At 62.2% G+C, this 18,915-nt stretch overlaps 1 protein-coding gene across 5 annotated transcripts; it reads right to left on the bottom strand.

Moving 5' to 3' along the window:
* Positions 1–402: 402 nt before the first annotated feature.
* On the bottom strand, positions 403–18,881 carry TRAF7 (TNF receptor associated factor 7). Of its 5 annotated transcripts, none has more exons than XM_004270301.4 (21): positions 18,743–18,881; positions 11,300–11,418; positions 10,988–11,045; positions 9,362–9,453; positions 6,509–6,625; positions 5,928–6,020; positions 5,727–5,760; positions 4,858–5,041; positions 4,625–4,759; positions 3,761–3,978; positions 3,605–3,678; positions 3,330–3,378; positions 3,116–3,243; positions 2,838–2,920; positions 2,064–2,103; positions 1,846–1,962; positions 1,638–1,760; positions 1,369–1,488; positions 1,149–1,280; positions 949–1,068; positions 403–778 (listed from the first exon to the last, which is right to left on the bottom strand). In XM_004270301.4, exons 2-21 carry the CDS (start codon positions 11,378–11,380, stop codon positions 764–766), a joined length of 2,013 nt encoding a protein of 670 aa, XP_004270349.1. In that variant the 5' UTR covers positions 11,381–11,418; positions 18,743–18,881; the 3' UTR covers positions 403–763. The 5 variants fall into 5 exon arrangements, with proteins under 5 accessions (XP_004270349.1, XP_049554747.1, XP_033285012.1 ...); XM_049698790.1 differs by having other exon boundaries at positions 4,631–4,759; positions 18,743–18,876; XM_033429121.2 differs by lacking the exon at positions 18,743–18,881 and adding an exon at positions 16,638–18,625.
* Positions 18,882–18,915: the final 34 nt, after the last annotated feature.

Raw genomic sequence — 18,915 nt, 5'->3', positions numbered from 1 at the left:
GTGGGGCCCCTTCCAGTGGTCATGTGCTGGCACGTCCCCAGGTGGGTGGGCCTGGCCAGCTACCTGGCCTCTCCTCAGTGGGTGGCCCAGGCCAGGGCCAGCAGGTGGGGAGGGGGGGTCTGGGCAGGGAGCTACTGTCAGCTGTCAATAAACAGCAGAATATGGAGCTGCCTGGCTCACTTTTTTGGGGTATGTACATTGGGGCAAGTGGGGGGCTAGCCTGTTCCCGACAGGGAGGAGAAGTCACCAAGAGTGTACATCCTGGGGATATCAACAGGAGCCTCCTGTGGTCCCTGCCCAGCTTCCCACCCCAGCTTCTCTCACACTGGCTGCTGGTGCCTGTGCTCCCCAGTGTCCTCAGGTGGCCTCTTCCTCCCCCTGAGGACCATCCCCATTCAAAGCCACAGTCTGTGCAGCTTTTATTTCAATCAGGAAGTAATCAAATTTATACACAGTCTAAAAACAGTAGAAAAGGTGAGTAAAAAGGCCCACAGTCCATCTGGAGTGGGGATGGAGGGTGGGCCTGGTGAGCGTCGTACCTGGCACCCAGACGGTCTGGGCACTGTCCTGGCAGTGACGATGACAAGGCCAAGCAGAGAGAGGCTCACTGGGCGCAGGGCAGGGAGGGCATTGTCTGCCTGGCTGAGTCTGCCTGCCTGTTCCCATGGGCTAGGCAGAGACCCCAAGACCAGTCATGTGGCTCGCCGGACTTGGACAGGCCTAGGTCAGGCCCAGAGGAAGCCAAGACCTGGCCTGGATTCTGTTAGCAAGTCCACACCTGCAGGGGAAAGGCTCTGTTTCAGGTGCCCCTTTGGCCATCCAGTCCCAGAGCCAGCTGCCGTCCATACCTGCCTTCACTGCCCCCTGCCCAGGGCTGCTAGATCCCAACTCCCCCACCCCCGCTCCCCCCATGCAGCCCCTTTGGATGGCCTGAGCCAAGGCACTGACCTTCACGGTGCTGTCCACGGCTCCCGAGAAGAGCCGGCCCCGGGACACTGCCAGCGCAGTCACACTGCCCTGGTGACGCAGCAGAGTCTGCGTGCAGATCATGTTGTCCATACTCCAGACCTGGGGGCACATGGGACATGAGGACCGCCCAGGCCTGGCACCCGCCCTGAGCCTCCCACTGTCGGTAGGCCAGCTCGCACCCTGAGAGACCGGTCGTAGGATGCGCTGAAGACTTTGGTCTGGTCTGGCGTCGAGATGACCGCCAGGGCATACACAGTGCCAACGTGTCCTGTCAGGGTCCGCACTTGCTCCTTAGACTCAATGTCCCACACCTGAGGGGGTGGCACAGGCAGGTCAGAGACACAGACGGGGAAGACAGGGGCCCAGAGTCAGACCCTGCCCTTTGGCATCCACTCTTACATGGATGAGGTTCTCGTAGGTGCCACAGACAATGTGGTGATTCGTCACGGCAATAGAGTAGACGCTGCCGCCAGATGTCTGCAGGACGTGGATGCAGTCGAGGGTCCGGATGTCCCAGATCTATGGGCAAGTGCGGGCCACTTGGTCCCAGGCCAGGCGCCTCATCCCCTGGGCCTCTCAGCAGCCCACCACCCAGGGTGCATGTGAGGGTCTCCCCACGCTGGCAGCGTGGGGGCAGGGCAGATGGAGCCGGCACAGGGAGGGCGCACCTTGATTGTCTGGTAGGAGCCGCTGTACAGGTAGCTCTGGGCAGCCACCAGGGCCCGCACCCAGTGGTTGAGGCCGGTGAGCTCCTTCTTCAGCTTCAGCTCGGTGCCCACAATGTCCCACACCTGTGGGAGTGGCTGTGAGCGCAGGCCTGGGGGGCAGGCACCGGCACCCTGCCGCCCCGCACACACGTACACCACCTTGCCTGACCTTGATGGCCTTCAGGGAGCCGCTGAAGAGCATATTGTGTGAGGAGACCAGCGTGCACACCGGGTTGTCGTGGGCCCGGATCGTGTTCACCTTCTGCAGGTTCTGGATGTCCCAAACCTGGCGGGAGGGAGGACGGGAAGCCTTAGGCCCTGGCCGAGCCCAGGCCCCAATGGCACAGTGAGCCTGGGGGTCCCGGCCCACCCGCCGGCCCCACTCACGATGATGGTGCAGTCGGCTGAGCCGCTGTAGAGCTTGCACCTGGGGAAGCAAAGCCAAGGTGTCAGGGTGCGAGAAGCCAGTACCCTCGCTGACAATGCCCTGGCCAGGCTGGGGGAGCACTGGCCACTGGGAACCAGCAGCCTGGGCCATTGCCAGGATCACTGCTGAGCCCAGCCTTGGTTTTCCTGCCTTAGCGAGGGGACCTTGGAAGTGGAGGCCCAGCCCCGTGCCTGCCTGGCAAGCATCTGACAGCTGAGCTGGGAGGTAATTACCCCTGTTAGTGTTGTTGGCAGTCAAGCTGTTGCTTCCTGTGAGCCAGCATCTCTCTCTCATACATACACACTCACACACTCACGCCCACAAGAAGCCTCATGACACAAGACAGGAGGGAAGGTCTAGAAGGGGCACCCTAGGGGTGAGGGGGTGGCCAGGCAGGCTTCTCTGTGGTGCTGCGCCCCGGGCTCTGGCTGTCGGCCAGCAGTAGCTGAGGCCCTGCCTCCACTCTCTGGTCCCACCTCTGTCCTCTGGCTGCCTGAGGCTCTCCAGGGCCAAGGCTCTGCTCTGTGAATGTACGGCTTCAGAGGTGGAAGGCCCACATGCTGCCACCCATGATTCAGCCCTGCTCAGGGTCGAGGGCGTCTCCCAGGAGGAGCAGACAAGAGCCACTCTAGGACACGTGCAGCCACGGACTCAAGCTCACAGCCCACAGGACCTCCCATCCCTGGCTCCACATGGGCCCCGTGGTCTGTGGACACACGTGTGCCTGCACTCACCCCTGGATGCAGAGTGCCAGCACAATGCCATCATGGCCCTCCAGCGTCTTCTGGCACTTGTAGGTGGTACACGTGTCCCACACCTGCAGAGACCAGGATCAGGGCAGGTCCCAGCAGGGTCAGCCCAGTGGCAGGGGGCACCATGGCAGGAATGACGTAGCATGGGGGGAGGGGAGAAAGCCCCATCCATGAGCAGGCCTGGAGCCGGCAGAGGCTGGTGTGCAATGCCCACCCCTGCCCCGCCAGGCTGCCAAGCCCCTAGGCAGGACCCTACCCACCTTGATGGTCTTGTCAGAGGAGCCGCTGAAGAGCAGGTCCCCCATTGAGTAGACGCAGAGACACCAGACAGGGCCCTGGTGACCCACAAAAGTTCCTTTGCACTTGAAGATCTGCTGTGGGTCGTAGGCTGCAGAGAGATGGGGGAACTGGTGATGGGGGAACTGGAGGGGGCTTCGGGGATGGCGGCGGGAGCGGCAGTGGGCCCATACTCACATCCTAGGATGCCCATGTTCAGCCGTGCATTGATGTGGGACAGCTCGTCCTGCGAGGCCAAGAGTAGAGCAGAGGGTGGGGTGGGCGGGGCTCCACAGCCCTCCATGGCCCCAGGCCTGAGCTCTGCCAGGGCAGGGCAGATGCAGCAACAGCCCTCCCAGCACAGACACCTAATCATAAGTGGGAACAAGCCTCCTGCTGGGACCCAAGCTGAGAGATGGTCCTGTGTCCCCCACCCCACCCCACCTCCCTGCATCAGGCCCCTGCCCGCTCACATTCAACATGGACGCGTCCCTCCGGAACTCCATGAGGTCCTCGCTGAGCTTGCTCTGGTTTTCATCCAGGACATCTGTGGAGCAGGGACCAGAAGAAGGGTGTCAGAGACCAGGAGGAGGGGCTGCACCCCTGCCACCTCTGGGCCAGGCTCTCACCAAACTTGAGTTCCAGGCTCTTCTCCAGCTGGTCGATCTTCTCTGAGAGCTTGCCCAACATGGAGCGCAGGAAGGCGATCTCCTGGTCCTTCTGGGCCAGTGCCACGTGCATCTCGTGGAAGCGGTCATCCGTCTGCTGAAGGAACTCCTTCAGGCCCTCGAAGCGGCAGGTCTCCAAGTGCGTCTCATACGTGTCCTGGTTTCCAATGAACGTGCACCTGGAGAGACAGGACAGCTGCCCTGCCCACCTGTTCAACTGCCCGCCCAGTTGGGCCCTTCCCTTTGCCTCCCCAACCCCAAGAATCTCTCTCAAATCCCACTTGTGTGCCCACTGCAGCCCCAATGGGCCACCATCCTCTGCATACCTGCATGCCCACCAACCCACCTACCCACCCTGCTTCTACCCAGCAATCCAGTCACTTCACTCCTGCTCAGAGCTCTTCAAGGGCTCCTCCACCACCTCACCAGCTTCTGCCCTAAAGAGCCAGCTGCTGCCTCTTCTCCCACCCCCACCCCCCCTCTGCTGCCGGAAGCCCTCACCCAGGTCTTTGCCTGGCTCGTGCCCACGCATGCATTCATTCTCAGCTCGTGCCTTCCCCAACCACCCGCAGCTCCCTGACCGCTCCGTCCCCCGTGTTCCCATGGTGCGCAGGTCTCCTCAGCACCTGTACCTCAGTTTGTAATTACATAGACGATGGTGTGGTTCCCGCTAAGGTCGTCTCCCCAGAGCCTGGCAGACAAGTGGATCTCAACCAAGGTTTGCTGAAGGAGGGACCGTGAATGCCAGCCCAGGCCCACTCGCCCCCTCAGGTCCGCCCACCCCCACCCCGGGGCAGCCCCGTGCGCCCACCCCCGCCCACTCACCCGTACTTGGAGTGGGGACACTTGATGTGCTCGCACTCCTTGAGATGTGCCTCCAAGTTCATCTTGAGAAGGGGCGGGCAGCTGGGGTTGTTGGGGCACCGCACAGGCCTGTAGTCACAGCTGCCCTCGTGGTCCCTGGAGGAGGTGGGACGTGGCGGGGGGCTGAGTCCCCAGGGGCACTGGTTCTCAGTACCCCTGGGGGGTGGGGACTGGGGATGGAGGGGGGCACTTACTTCCGGGCGCTGAGCTTGATGGTGAAGGGACACCCTCGGGGGTCCACCTCAAAGACAGTGGGCTTCCCGCCCCCCACTGCCCGACAACCGTGCCTGCAGTGGATGAAGAGCTCGCCAATCTGCTCAGCCACTGCGATGTTGTTCACCACCACCGTCAGCTTGGCATTGTCCACGGGACACTTCTCTGGGGGGGAGGGCATGCTGACCCCACAGCCCACCCAGCCACCATCTCCCCTGGCAGCCCTGCCCTGGGCACTGTGGCCAGGCTGCTCTGGGGGAGACCATTCCCTGGTGGGCGGCAGGCCTGGAACATGCTCCCCCAGCTGGGTGGGCTGAGCCTCTGTCAGGGGCCTAATCCACCCATCTACCTTCCCCTCTGGGGCGCCCGTAACAGGAAAGGGTGCACGGCTGGGCCACCAAGAATGACCACTGGGTGAGCAGGTGGTGGCAGAGGCCTCTCAGTTGACCCGAGAGTCTGGGGCAGGGCCAAGAGAGCTGAGGACAGAGCACAGAGAGGGCCAGTCCTGGGCCAGCTGCTAAGGCCTGAGACGGTGAGGCCGGCAGCCTTGACAGCAGGGGCAGCATCCGAGAGAGTGGGCACTGTGCCCAGAAGGCCCACCCACACCCGCCGTGGGGCGGGCTCTGAGCTGCCGTGCTCGGGCTCTGAGCTGCCGTGCTCGTCAAGGTCTTGAGCCTGGCCCGAGCCTGGCCTGAGCAGTCACCCAGGAACCACTGCCGCAGGAGGACTAGGGAGAAGCGGCTGTGCAGCCAGGGTCTCCATCAGTGCTGGACCCAGGCCGGACGTCCCCGGAGGGACCTCCCACCGCTGGGGAATAAAGTTGGCCGAGCCTAGGCTGAGAGGGCCCTACCTGACTTCAAGGCGCATCTTCGACAGAAGGTGTGCTGTGGAGACAATGGGCGGATTGGGGTGTGGCCGCAGAGCTGCCCCCACCCCGTGCCCACTGCAAAGGGCACCTGCTGGGCGGCCAGACCAGGCCTGTGAGCGAGGCCAAGGCTCCCCATGAAAGGGGCCTCACGGTGGTGCACAGGTCGGGGAGGGGCAGCCTCACCCCACACGTGGTGATCACAGGGTCCTTGAACACACTGCAGCAGAGCTGGCAGCAGAGCTTCACCGAGGGCTGCTCGGCAAACACCAGCGGCTCCTAGAACAGGCAGGGCTGGGTGAGGGTGGGGCCTGGGACTGCTGACATGAGTGCGGGCACCCAGGGCCCCAGCCCCTTCCTCTGCGGGCCTGGGCTGCCCTCTTGGGGTGGAAGCACCTCTGCCAGGATGTGTCCTGAGAGGAGTCCGCTGAAGCCTACAGCTGGGCCTGAGCTCCAGCAGACCTGAGCAGGAAGGACCCCTCCAGCCATGCCCTCACCCCATGACACCTACCCTCTCCCTGGGACAGAGACTAGAAAGGGCCCCACGTGGAACCCGCCTTTCATTCCCAAAGCTGATGCCTGGGCAGCCCCTAGGGTGGGGAGTGAGAAGACGGTGCCTGGGGGACCCAGCCCAGCCCCCCGAGTCCCTGACGTGGACCTGTGCGGATCAGGGGCCCCGATCAGGGCCTGAGGGGAAGGTGCCCCCACCGCCCCAGGACGGGGAGGGTCCCTTGGAGTCTGCACCGAGCCTGCCCGGCCACACCTACCGGCTCCTCCTCCTCCTCGGGCAGCGAGAATGTGGAGCGCAGGGACATGCTGGACTCCGAGTGCAGGGAGCGGACGGAGATGGCCGAGTCAGAGCGGCGTGGGGTGCTGATGGGGGGCTGCGGGCAGACAGGAGGCCGTCAGCTGGCAGGAGGGCCGGGCTCGGACCCCCGTCCCAGTGGGCGCCCACTTAGCCCACAGCCCGGCTGTGCGCGGGGAGCCGGTGTGACGCCCAGGCCCCGCCTGCCTGGCAGTCCCGGCCCTGTGGTTGGGACGCCTGCTTACATCTGCCAACTTTCTTTGTGTAAATGGAGAGACTTCCTGCTATTCAATTCTACGAGGACACGCTCGGCCTGCTTCCTGCTTCCCGTGAGGGAATGTAGGCCGCAGAGGGGACACCTCCACCAGCCAATCCCGGGGCAGGGGTGGCCACGGCCGCCAGACTGCTGGAGGGAAGGGGGTGGAAGGCTGGCCGCGGGAAGCTGCAGGGCTCCAGGTGCCCGCTGGGCTCAGCCACCCGCCTGGCCGTCCTGGCCGGGGACACTAGCCCAGGCCAGTGAGGCTCCCTGAGGGGAGGTGGGGACACCCCCACCAAACCCCAACCAAGCTTCTGAGAGCAGGAGGGGGGGCCACGGGTGCTCGTCTCTGTCTGAGCCACCAGAAACACGGATCTGGGGGAGTGCCAGGGCAAGGGGTACTGTCCCTTCCTCCCCTCTGGGCCTGGAACCCTCCAGAAGAGATACTCCAAGAGCAATCGCTCCCCACGCTCTTCCCCTCCTGCCCCGAAGCTTCATTCATGAGCCATAAACCTCCTGCCTCCACGCCCAGCCCACCTGCCCCCTCTAGGTCCCAGCCACTCTGGGACCTGGCTGCCTCTGTCTGAGCCTCTGTGGGTGTGGGGACTGTTGGAATGATCCCCTCCCCGCCAGCCCGGGGTGTGGGACCCACAGCGGGCAGAGGGAGGCTGGCCGGGCAGTTCCAGGGGCCGGCTTCCCCGAGCGGGTGCAGCAGAGATCAGTGTCCCCAGCATGCCCGCAGACAGGGACCTCCCTCACCAGGGCAGCACCCACCTCCCGTCACAGCATCTCAAGTGGCATGTTTGCATGGAAATGCCACATGAGGAACAAGAGGGGAAATCAGAAGAAGTGAGTCAAGTTATCCCCAGGGCAGCGATGGAAACCAGAGGGTGAGAGCAGGTCCAGACAGGAGCTGGACTAAGCATACGGGGCCTGGCCTGGCTCTGTTCTCCCCTGCCCCCCTAGCCCCCTGCCCCCCTGCCCGCCTGCCCCTTGCTGGGCTCCCACTCCTCCTGAGTGAAGAGGCTGTGGCTGCCAGGCCTGGGCTGGGGGCAGGGTAGCTGGCCCTAAGGTACAGAGCCTGGGGGAAGGCCTGGCTCCCCAGGGCAAGCAGAGGGGGCAGCCTGTGGGGGCCGAACATCCAACAGAGATGGTGCCCAGGTGGCCGTGGCTCAGGGCCCTCACAGCACACGCCTACCTCCTTAGAGCCACCAAAACCCAAGGATTCCAGAAACCACAGGCACGGGGAATTCACTTCCTTCAAGGCCCAGCTGGGCAGGCGAGCCTTCTGTTCCCAGCCTCACTCCATGGGCAGGTCACAGGTCCCGGAGACCGAGGCAGGCAGAGCCCAAGGGAAGGGGGAGCTCGTGTTTAGGGAGGGCCTAGTGCAGTGCTGGGCACACAAACGTGTTTGTTTGAATAATTAAAAATACTTTTTTTCTCTCTATTAAATAGGAAACAAAGGCCTGGCTGCCCAGCATGAGGAGAAGCCTTCGGTGCTGGGAGGCTAGAAGGGCTGGAGCACTGACCGGGGTCTGTCAGGGGCTCTGAGGGAAAGCAGAAAGCAGGCACAGGAGAGGTGAGTGGCAGTGGGAAGTTGCTCGCATCTCACCCCCACCAGCCAGGCCAGCCTTCGCTTCCCGCAGCAGTCCCAGAGCCGGGCGAGGACCGACAAACAGGGAATGGCCACTGTGACCCTGGCCACACGGTACCGACAGCCAGCTCCAACTCTGACCCAAAGCCCTTCCTCACTGACCCCAGCCTGGGCCTATCCATCTTTCCCCACCTGCTGAACCCCGTCTCCCTCGTCAGGAACCCCAAACTCGGGGCCTCTGCCTCTACCCGGCAACCCACCCATTCATCCTCTGCTCAACAACAGATGAAGCTTTAAAAATGGGGTTTTTTCCCTGGTGGTGCAGTGGTTAAGAATCTGCCTGCCAATGCAGGGGACGCAGGTTCGAGCCCTGGTCCAGGAAGATCCCACATGCCGTGGAGCAACTAAGCCTGTGCGCCACAACTACTGAGCCTGTACTCTAGAGCCTGTGAGCCACAACTACTGAAGCCTGCACGCCCTAGAGCCCGTGCTCCGCAACAAGAGAAGCCACCGCAATGAGAAGCCTGCGCACTGCAAAGAAGAGTAGCCCCCCCTTGCTGCAACTAAAGCCCATGTGCAGCAACGAAGACCCAATGCAGCCAAAATAAATAAATAAATATTTTTTAAAAGGGGATCTGATCTAGTTACCCTCCCGAATGAACCTTCTGTGGCTCCCACTCCCACAAGATAGAGCCAAACTTGCCTCCTCTCAGCCTGCAGGCGCCACACCCTCTGGCTCAGCCACCTTCACCAGCGCCTCTCTCTGGAAACCCAGCCATGGGTGCTCAGGCCTCAGGGTGTCGCACATGCTGGGCCTCTGACACCAGCTCGCTTCACCCTCAGACCTGAGCTCGCGGCTGAGGCTCCACCTTCAGCTCCTCCTGGGCCCTGGGCGCCTGGAGGGAGGGCATGGTGGGAGGCAGGCTCTGGAGGGGTGGGGAGGGGGGAGCGAGGTGCAGACCTACCATGCTGTCCTCCTCGTCCCGTGGGGAGTAGGCGAGGGAGCTGGAGGAAGAGGGCGTCCTGCGGTGCTGTTTGTATGTGCTGGTCCCATCAGCTGCGAAGAAAACAGGGCTGAGATGCCGCGAGCGGGGCCGTGCGGGGAGGCCTGACCACCGTGGCAGGCAGTGGGCTCCTTCGCAGATGGGCCAGGCAGGGGCGGAGGCTGGGCTGGGGGTTGTGGTTGCCTCCCCAGGTCTAACCAGTGCCTGCAGCTCACCTGCAGGGCTCAGCCTGCCCTGGACAGTCCCAGAGCTGAGTCCAGAAGCTCCCGGCCCCAGCCCTGCCACCCACAGGCAGAGAGGTCCGAGGCCCCTCAGCTGGTACGTGGTGGGGCCAGGATGGCAGCCTGGTGGTCTAGGTCCCCTCTCCGCCCACCTCTTCCCCTGGTGCGGCCAGAATCAGGAACCGGCCACAGGCCCTCTTGGCCTCCTACAGGGAAGGCTGCTGAAGGCATGGTCCTCCTCCTCCTGCACGTCACCCCAGCTGCCCAGAGAAGGCACTGGTCAGGGGTCCACGTGGGAATAGGAGCCAGCCTCACAGGCCCTGAAGGCAGCAGCCAGAGGCCTACGGTGGCCAACACTGGTCTCAGGCCCCAGCCAGGGCCAGATGTCACAACAACCAGCCCCAAAGGCCTGGTTCATGATCCAGGCTTCAAATGGCTGCCCTGTGACTGGGCCTCAGTTTCTCTGTCTGTAATGAGAGGGGCTGGGCGAGGCAACTGTTCGTGCCTGGTCACTGGCTCTGACCATCCCTGATACTGAGGGAGTCGCTGGGTTGGCCACGGGCGAGACAGGCCCCCGTTACTCTCTGCCCAGGAGCTTTTGACTGCCACGACAGGGTGCTACATGGTTTCTAAAGCTGGATAAGAAATTAAAGAACAATTACTCGGGTGATGCGATTAAGGGGTATGTATATTTGTTTTTTCCTCAGAAAAGAACATCTAAGAATAAAGAAGGGCTCTTTCACAGCCCCTGAGGGGGTCACCCAGTGGTAAAAAGGAGCCTGTGTGAGCAGATGTCCATGGCGGCCTGGTGACCCCACTGAAAAGTGTATCCAGAAGATACCGTGGAAAAGCAATTAAAAAACTAATTAGCAGCTGGTGTTCTCCTACGAAGGGCAGTCCTGAAAAGGCAAAAGAACACACACTGCTCCCCAGAAGCACCGGTCCTGACAGGAGGGGCCCCATGCCCTCATGTCTTCGAGAAGGAGGCTGTGCCCTCGTGGTCTAGTTCCTCACCACCTCCCAGAACACACAGTGCTGAGGGCTCAACCATGGGACCAGACTCGGGAAAGGACCCCGTGAGTACTTCTTATCACCTCCCCATGCCCAGCCTGGTCCCCAGTCCTGACCTTTCAGGGCCTGCTAGAAGCCTGTGTGGGACGAGTCAGGGGTCGCTTGATAAAGGACAGGCGTGCAAAGTGGTGCCGGAGAAGTCGGGCGGCCCACCCCAGAGAGGTGGCAGGCGAGGCCCCGGGAGGCAGGTGCAGGAGGATGTGGGGTTGTGGGAGGAGGATGTGGCAGTGGAACAGGAGGGAGCAGGATGGGGGACTCCTGCCCAGCCCAGGTTGGCCTGGGCTCACAGGCTCACCTTTTGTGATGGTGGTGACAGCCGAAAAGGCGGGCCCGAAGGTCGTTTCCATTCTGGTCTGGAAAGAGAACAGAGGAGACTTGGCCTTGACCCCAGCGAGGATGTGGACACACACGTGGACATGAGCTGACATGCTTTCTCACTAACGAGTCCACATGCGTGCATATACTCAGACATGCCAACCACACACATGGCATGGCCCACCCGAGGGACCTCCAGGTAGGGAGAGGACTGCTCTGGTAGCTCTTCTGGGGCCCTGGGTATGTGGGGTGTGCACAGAGGCAGACCATTCCCCGAGGGTGTCCCCCTTACCCCGGTGGCGGCGTCTGGGGTAGGAAGGTTGCTAGGCCCCCCGGAGAAGCGGTTGTAGCGGGCGCTCTTGCCCGAGCTCATGCTCTAGAGAGGCATCTAAGGTCCTCGGGCAGCATCCCCTATGGGTGGAGCACAAATGAAGGGCTTTGGAGATGGTGGCCAAGCCCCTGTCGGTTGGTGGGGCCGCTCCACACAGGCAGGCCCCCTCTGGCCAGTCCACCACAAGGCACGCTTCAGTCTCTCTCCACCACCAATCCCAACAAGGGCAGGTCCATGCGGGCAAAGTCCCTTCCCCTCCCTCCCGTCCCAGGTGTGCACAGGCCAGAGAAAAGGAGGAGACCCTGGGTTCAAGCAGGCAGCTGACACTCAGTTCTACCTTGCTTTAAGGCTTAACCCTTTGGAAAAGCCCACCAGCTCCACCCCAGAGCTGGAGAGCCCCTCACCCCTGCTCTGTCTGCTCCTCTGGGTCCGAGGTCTGAATGTCCCTGGGGCCAAGGCTGGGTATACACAGCAGGACAAAGCCACAGGCCTGTTTCCTGCCAGGGCAGGTGTGGTCAGGCCGAAGCCACCTGGTCTGCAGGATGTCGGGGATGCTGGCTGTGCCCGCAGAGAAACTGTGGGTGACGTACTTGGAGCCCAGCCCCTCACCAGCCTCATCACATGCAGAAAGCCCCTTCGGGTGGGGGAGGAGCGAAGAACTCCGACTCTTGACCTTGTACAGGTCACCCACTCCAGGAACAAAGGGTGCCCCAGTGTGACCCAGTCTCAAGGGCTGGGGTGGCAGGGAGAAGGCACAGTGGGAATCATCCCAGGTCTCTGGTGACTCCCATCCAAGAAGAGAGGGGCTAGATGGGCCCTGAGAGAGCTGGCCAGGCCCAGGTGTACCCACAGAGTAGGAAGAGATTAGAAAGAAAAGGACACCCAGTCAGCAGCTCACACTAGGACGGGACCCCAGGGAGAGCTGCTCCATTCCCGAGACAGTGCCCACCCTGTGGTGGCCCTATCAGCAGGCACCCCCTGGGAGCAGTCTTCCCCATGTCAGGACCCTCAACAGTCTGTAGCCAGGAGCACAGTCTCCCCCTGCAGCAGTCGGCTGTGTTGAGAGCCACGAGACCGCCGGCTTGAAGCCAAGCTCCCCACGGGGAGGAAGGCCAGACGCTCAGGACTGCTGTCAACAGGCCCACTTGAGCTCTCCACCTCAGGAGACCCCCAGCAGCATCCCCGGGACTGTGGGCTCATTGCCTGGTGCCCGGCCCAGCCATCAGACCAGCATCAGGAACTGCTCTAGGAGGTCAGGCTCATCTTGCTCCTGGGGCCGCGTGGCAGGCAGGGGCCCACTCTGTGGTCTGGAGTCCTGCAGGACTGTGAGGCTCCAGGGGGGAAGGGCTGCTAAGCCCCCCACACTGTGGGAGAAGGCGGGAGATGCTCTCTGCCCCCTACTGTGAGTCCAGCAGAGAGCAACTGTACAGTCCAGCTGGTTCTGGCACCTTCCACACCAGGTCCTCCTGACCTGGACCATGTAGCGATGTCCACGCCCCACCCCCCCACGGCCAAGCAGTGTGACCTGGGGCCCACCCAATGGTCCCCCAACCCGGCCTGCAGGTCTGCAGGGAGGGGGTGGGCTCTCAAGCATACCTGGCCCTCTGCACTGTGCTCCCAAGCTGCCCACCCCTTCAAATGCCACCTGCACGCCACCCCCCCAAACTTTGAGACTCAGGCATTGACAGGGTGGCTCTTGGCCCCTGCAATTGGCACTGCCATGAGGCACCTCCCCCGCAGGGCTCTGAGCCCCTGTGGGTCTGGCTATATAGGGGGTCCTGAGAGCTTGGCCAAAGCCCCCCTGTCCTGCCCACCACTCTCCCTGGTGTGACTCGAGGGGCTTGGCTGCCTGCCCCAGCCCAGGCTCTCTGGTGGCTTGTCCTCTCAGGGGAGAGACGGGGGCTCCTGAGAGTGGGCAGCACCAGGCCCTCAGGCAGAGGGGTGAAAGGGGCTTGTCCCGAAGCCCACCTCCAGCCCCGCTGCGAGTCTGCATGCTAAGCAGGAAGTCTTGGAGGCCGCCCTGCTTGGGGTAAGGACACTCTAGCTGCAGTGAGGCCCAGACAGTGGAGAGTAGGAGCTCCAAGATTCCTCACATCAGCATGAAAAGCTCCATCCTTTGGGGAAACCCAGGGTTGGCTCCAGCCTTAGCACCACGGGGGCGGAAGTGGGGGGTGTCACAGGGAGGCCACTGGCTGACACTGACCTGGATTTTACAATCCATCTGCTCCTTCCAGTGCAAGCTCCCAGGGCCAAGAAGCCAGCTGCTGGCTCCAGCAAGCGGCACCCACGGTCCGGGTGGCCAGGACCACAGCAGGCGCTCCCCCAGGACCTCAGCCAGCCCGCTGCCTGGCCCCCTTCGGTGCCGGGTGCCCAAGTGCCTGTTGCTGCAGCCTGGGAGAGCTGGCGTCTGGCTGTCCTGCACTCTGAAGTGAAGTAAACAGAAAGGCACGCAGGGCCCGCAGGGCAACATGCAAATCAGGCCGGAAAGTCCGCAGACAGCCAATAGCGGTCAGGCCCGGTAGGGGATGTACAAGACCGGCCAGTGAACCAAGCTGAGTGAGGGAAGGAGGGAGGGAACCATTTCCCGCTTCACAGGGTTCAGTGTGCAGCCCCAGCCCTGGACAGGGGGGTGGGGGGAAGACCCTGCTCGCCCCGCCCACCCGGAACCAGAACCAGAGATTGCATCCAGAGCATCTCAGAATTGAGCAAGATGCCCTCAGCCTGCCCTCAGGCCGGTCCCTGGGGGCTGCATTTCGCAATAATAGTCTTCCCCAGTATCCTTTGGCTCTGGAGGCCAAAACCCCAGAAACACAACAGCACACGCAGCACTCCCCTGGTTGGGGCTACAGGGAGGCTGGGCCCAGCCGTCCTGGGGGTGTGCCCTGGCCCCCCAGAGAAGGAGGCCTCTTCCCCACCCCACAGTCAGCCTGAGGCTCTTAGGCAGGCAGGAAGTTGTCAACTAGAGCAAGAATCCTCAGCCAACCCAGAGCCTGGCCTCTCTCAAACTGGGAAAAGCCGTGTGGGATGGGCCAACTAGGGAGACCTGGGGTTGGGGAGGGCGAGAAAGGGCTTCCCCTCAGTCCTTCCCCACTCCCTGCCAAGTCCCCACACCTGTTCCCAGGTGCCTCAGCAGAGCCCAGGGGAGGGACTCAGGGATTCTATCCCAGAAAGAGAAAAGCCCCCAGGTCCTGATGGAAATGGGGCTGTCCACCTTGGATAAGGCTGATGGGAGAGTGGGACCAACGGATGCTTAGAGTCCGTGCAGGAGCAGCCCGTCCCCTGCCTCGCCTGAGCCAGGGGTCAAGACCCAGGGGTCTTTGTCCACCCACATCCATGTCTAAGGGGCTCCTGGGGTCTGCGGTGCACTCACCACCCAATGAGGAACCAGCGATCTGCCCAGAATGCCCCAGCCCCTGCACTTCTCCACCACAGCCCCTCTTCAGGAAAGCCCCTCACCAGCCCCCTTCTCTGAGCAGCCTGCGCAGGAGGGCAGGCCAGCTCCATCGGGGCCCCTCCTCAGCCTGTCCCCTGGAGGGAGCCCAAAGGGATCTTCTGGGGCCTCACCCTCAGGACTGTGGGACATGACCCCCCTTTCCCTTAGTAAGTACCCAGAGTGGGTGTGGGTTAGGCATGGTCCCGTGGCTGGCAGCCAGTGGAGCGGTGGCCTAGGCTGGCCATGCCAGAGCTGGGGGCAGTGGGGTGGCCAGACGAGGCCGAGCCCCACCTCAAGGCAGCTCCTCTGATAGCCCTAGGCAGCAGATGTGGTGGGGTTCCCTGAACAGCACATGCTGAGCCAGCGAGGGGGTGGACTGCCCTATAAATGTCGTCAGGCCACACGTTTGGCACCGACTGCCCCAGGGAGGAGCGTGGGTGGCTCGGGAATCCTCGGCCCTTCCTGCCACGGAGCCGTGGGTGGCCAGCTGGCTGGATTGTGGCCGGAGCTCCAGGTGCAGCCCCTGGCATCACCTGCAGACTGCACAGCCCCCCAGTAAGCCCTTCCCTGGTCCCCCAGGTCCCCAGGCCCAAGCCCAGGCCAGGTTGCCAAATCCTATAGACACAGGCCCGGTTGCCATAGCAAAGCCACACACACTTCCCCTGGCTGTTTCCTGGAGTCCCCTTCATATGCCTTTTCCATCCCAAACAGGAAGGGTGTGATGTTGGGAACCCCCTCAGCAGGCCCTGATCTGAGGTCTGCCCGGCCTCCCTTCCCTCCCAGCACTCAGCCCAGACCTTTGCCCTCACCTTGCCATCCTTCCCTCGGTATTCACAGCCTGGACTCCCCAGAGGTTTCAAAGCTGCCTGCCTAGACACCTGCTGTGACCTCCCCTCCCAAGGGCTCTGCCCTCTTGCACCCTCCACCCAGGCTCCTGGCCTTTCCTGTCCAGGTCCAGCCTCTCCAGCCTCCCCGGGCCCCTGTGCTAGAGGGAGGGAGTCTCTCCTGCTCTGTGGCCTGGCCTTAACCCCCACTTGGCAATGGGAATGCCTTCCCTTCCCCAGTGCCCTTGGGGCCAGCCTCATCTCCCCATCCTTTATCTCCCACATCTGATGGCCATGTATGAGGTGGGAACCTGGCCCAGCCTGGGGGACATGCAGAGGGCTTCCTGGAGGAAGGAGTTGGCCAGATCCAGAGCAGGGAGAGAATGTTCTGGGAAGAGGTGGCATTCATCCCCCTATCTCAGTGTCCGGCTGCAGGGCCACTTTTTCCTGTCCACACCTTCCCTCCACTTCAGTGCCCAGCCTAGCTTCGACTGCAGGGGCGGAACTGGGAAGCATGTCCCTAAATTAGTGGGTCCAAACTCATGGAAACAGGCCCTGGGCCTTCACCCAAGAGCCAAGTGGCCAGCAGTGCCTGGGCCCAGTCTGCACCTCCAGGCTCCCTTGGCCGTTTTCTCATCACTCCCTGCGTGGCTTCTGTCTCCTGGGCTTCCTCCTTCTTGCTCCCCTGTAGAAGTCAGGAAGGGCACGCAGTCCCTGGGCCAGATCTGGGTCTGGAGGTGACCGGGAGCGTGGAGGGCAGAGGTCTGGCCCAGCCCACTCCTCTGTCTAGCCCTCACCATCCAGCCCTCTGGCACATTCCTCCAGTCCTGGTGTCTGCTGGGCTGCTCCTTCCCCGCCGGGTGCCCTCCCTAGGTGCTCTTGGGATTGTTCACCCCTCCAAAAGGCTTCCAGATAGCCCGCCTCCTCCTGCTTAGGGCGGCCAAGGGCCAGGTATGCACAGTGACGTCAGCACCACCCCAATGCCCACCTCCTGCTTCGCCTGCCCCACCTGACTCCACGCTCCTCTGGGAAGCATCCATACCTCTTCTGCCCCACAGCCAGTGCACAGCGGACACTGAAGGCATCTGTTGAGAGGGGTTGGTGGGTCCATCTTCATGGGTCTGAGCCAGAGGTCTGAAGTCCTAGGTGCCCACCCACAAGTGCCAGACTCAGACCTGAGTTCAAATTCTGCTTCTGCCACTTAACAGGTGTGCGACTCTGGGCAAGTTACTTGCCTGCCAGGTCCTCGGATTTCTCACCTATTAAATGGAGTGGATGTACCCAAGTCTGGAAGGAACTGTGCGAGATGCCATGTGAGTTAACAGTGAAGGCTCCACTGACATCAGCTCCTCCTTGAAAACTGAAAATGGAAGCTGAGAGGCCACCCCAGGCACAGACAGCCAGCGAGGGGTCATGACCAAGGCTGACCAAAGCCCTGTTCCTTCTGCTTCCTCTGTTGCCGCAGGCAAGCTGAGGAGCTCCACCTTGCATGTAAGCCAGCCCCTCCCCAAGCCATGCCAGCTAGCGGCCAAATCACCGTGTCGGGGCTGCCGAAGCCTCCCAAGTGGCTCAGGCCCTTCAACTGCATCTTCTTCCATTTCCCAAACTGTCCATTCCTTTGTCCAGCCAACTGGCTAAGGTTCACATCCACTGCAGGCCAGGCCCTACGCTCCTTCCCAGCCTGTCTCTTTCAGCCAGACTGCCCTTTTCCCTGCTCTTCCCCCGAGGGAGGTTCTGGCTTCCTGGAGATAGTACTGCTATAGGATGCAGGCACCTTGAGACACAGGGCCTGGGGTTTCCATGGAGAAACTTGAATCCGCAGAGCAGTGAAAAGTGGGAATTTATGACGGAGAGGGGAAGGGGTGTGGGAAGGGAGAAGCCCAAGAAAAGGAATGAGGAAGAGAGAGGCCACATAGTTGGCAAAGGCCAGGGGGTGGGCAGGTCCCAGGAGAGGGGGCCTGTTGCGGGGGGAGGGGTCTGAGGGATGGGAGAAGGGTGTGCTGACAGGCTGGGCAGCATAGAGCTCTAAGCAAGGGACACAGCAAAGTAGGGTGGAACCCCTCCCCACTAGAGCAGGGTGCCATCCAGCAGGACCCCAGACTCATCCGCAGCTGACCACCCTGACCTGGCTCAAGACAACCAGGCCCGGGCAGCCAGACCCAGTGAGAACTAGGAGAGGAGGGCCCCAACCCACTCTCCTCTGCACACAAGCCAGCCTCCTCACTCTCTCCTACTTCCCCACTGAAGCTAGCAGTCCATCCTCCACTCACAACCAGAGGCTCTTTATTAGACTTAGACCTGATGCCCTCTCTCCTGTGCTTGAGTCCTCCAACAGCCTCCCTTGTAAGCACAATACAATCCCCATCCTGCACTCTGGTGTGTCTTCACCAACTCACCTCTCATGACGTTGCCAGTACCCGCGGGTGTCCGCTGAGCTTCCTCACCCTGGGCCTTTGCACATCTTGCTACCTCTGCCCAAAAAGCTCTTCCAGCAACTTTCCAGGACGGGATGCTCACTGTAGGTGCCCCCTCCCCAAGCCATTCAGGAGCCCCTGGTACTCTCTTTCTTAACACCTTGCTTCTTTTTTTCATGGCACCTATCACAAATCCTCATGACTGTGTCTGTGCATTGTCAATCCCGCACCTCTCTCTAGATCACCCGTTCTCAAAGCGGGTATGCTTGGAAATGTCTGGAGACATTTTTGGTTGTCACCTCGGGGGTGGGGGAGGTTACTGGTATCCAGTGGGTGGACACCAGGGATACTGCTCAACACCCTACAAGGCACAGCAGGGAATGATGGGCACGAAGTATCAAGAGTGGCGAGGTTGTGACAAACCCTGAACGAGAAGAGCCTAGGAGAACTGGGATCATGCTCTCCGCAGTCTCCCCGCGCCTACCACAGTGCTGGGCACCCGGCGGCGATCAGTAAACGCAGGAAGAAGGAATGAATAAAGGAGAGAATGGAGAAAGGGAATGAGTGACGGACCAGCTGACAGACAGACGGACTGACCGGGGAGACCCCGGAGCGTCTCAGCCCCGCCCCCCAGGCCCGACCCATTCCCCAGACACCAACACGCCGGCCCTCCGCCCCACCGCGCGGGCCCAAGGCGCGAGCCCCAGGCCCGGCACGCCGCTAGGACACTCACCCGCCCGTGGCCGCTCGGGAATCGCAGCGCCACCCTCCCGCTTCATCGTGCCCCCTCTACCGCTGGCCGGGAAAGGGACAGGACGTTCGAGCCGGAAGCGCTCAGGCGCTGTGCCCGCCGGGATTTGCAGTTCCCTGGCTCTCGGGGCCCCAGGCGGCCGCCTTACTCGAGGC

The sequence above is a fragment of the Orcinus orca genome, chromosome 16, assembly GCF_937001465.1.
Source record: "Orcinus orca chromosome 16, mOrcOrc1.1, whole genome shotgun sequence".
NCBI classification, from domain to species: Eukaryota; Metazoa; Chordata; class Mammalia; order Artiodactyla; family Delphinidae; genus Orcinus; species Orcinus orca.
The sequence above is the reverse complement of the archived record's forward strand: the minus strand, read 5'-3'. Positions and strand labels throughout refer to the sequence as shown.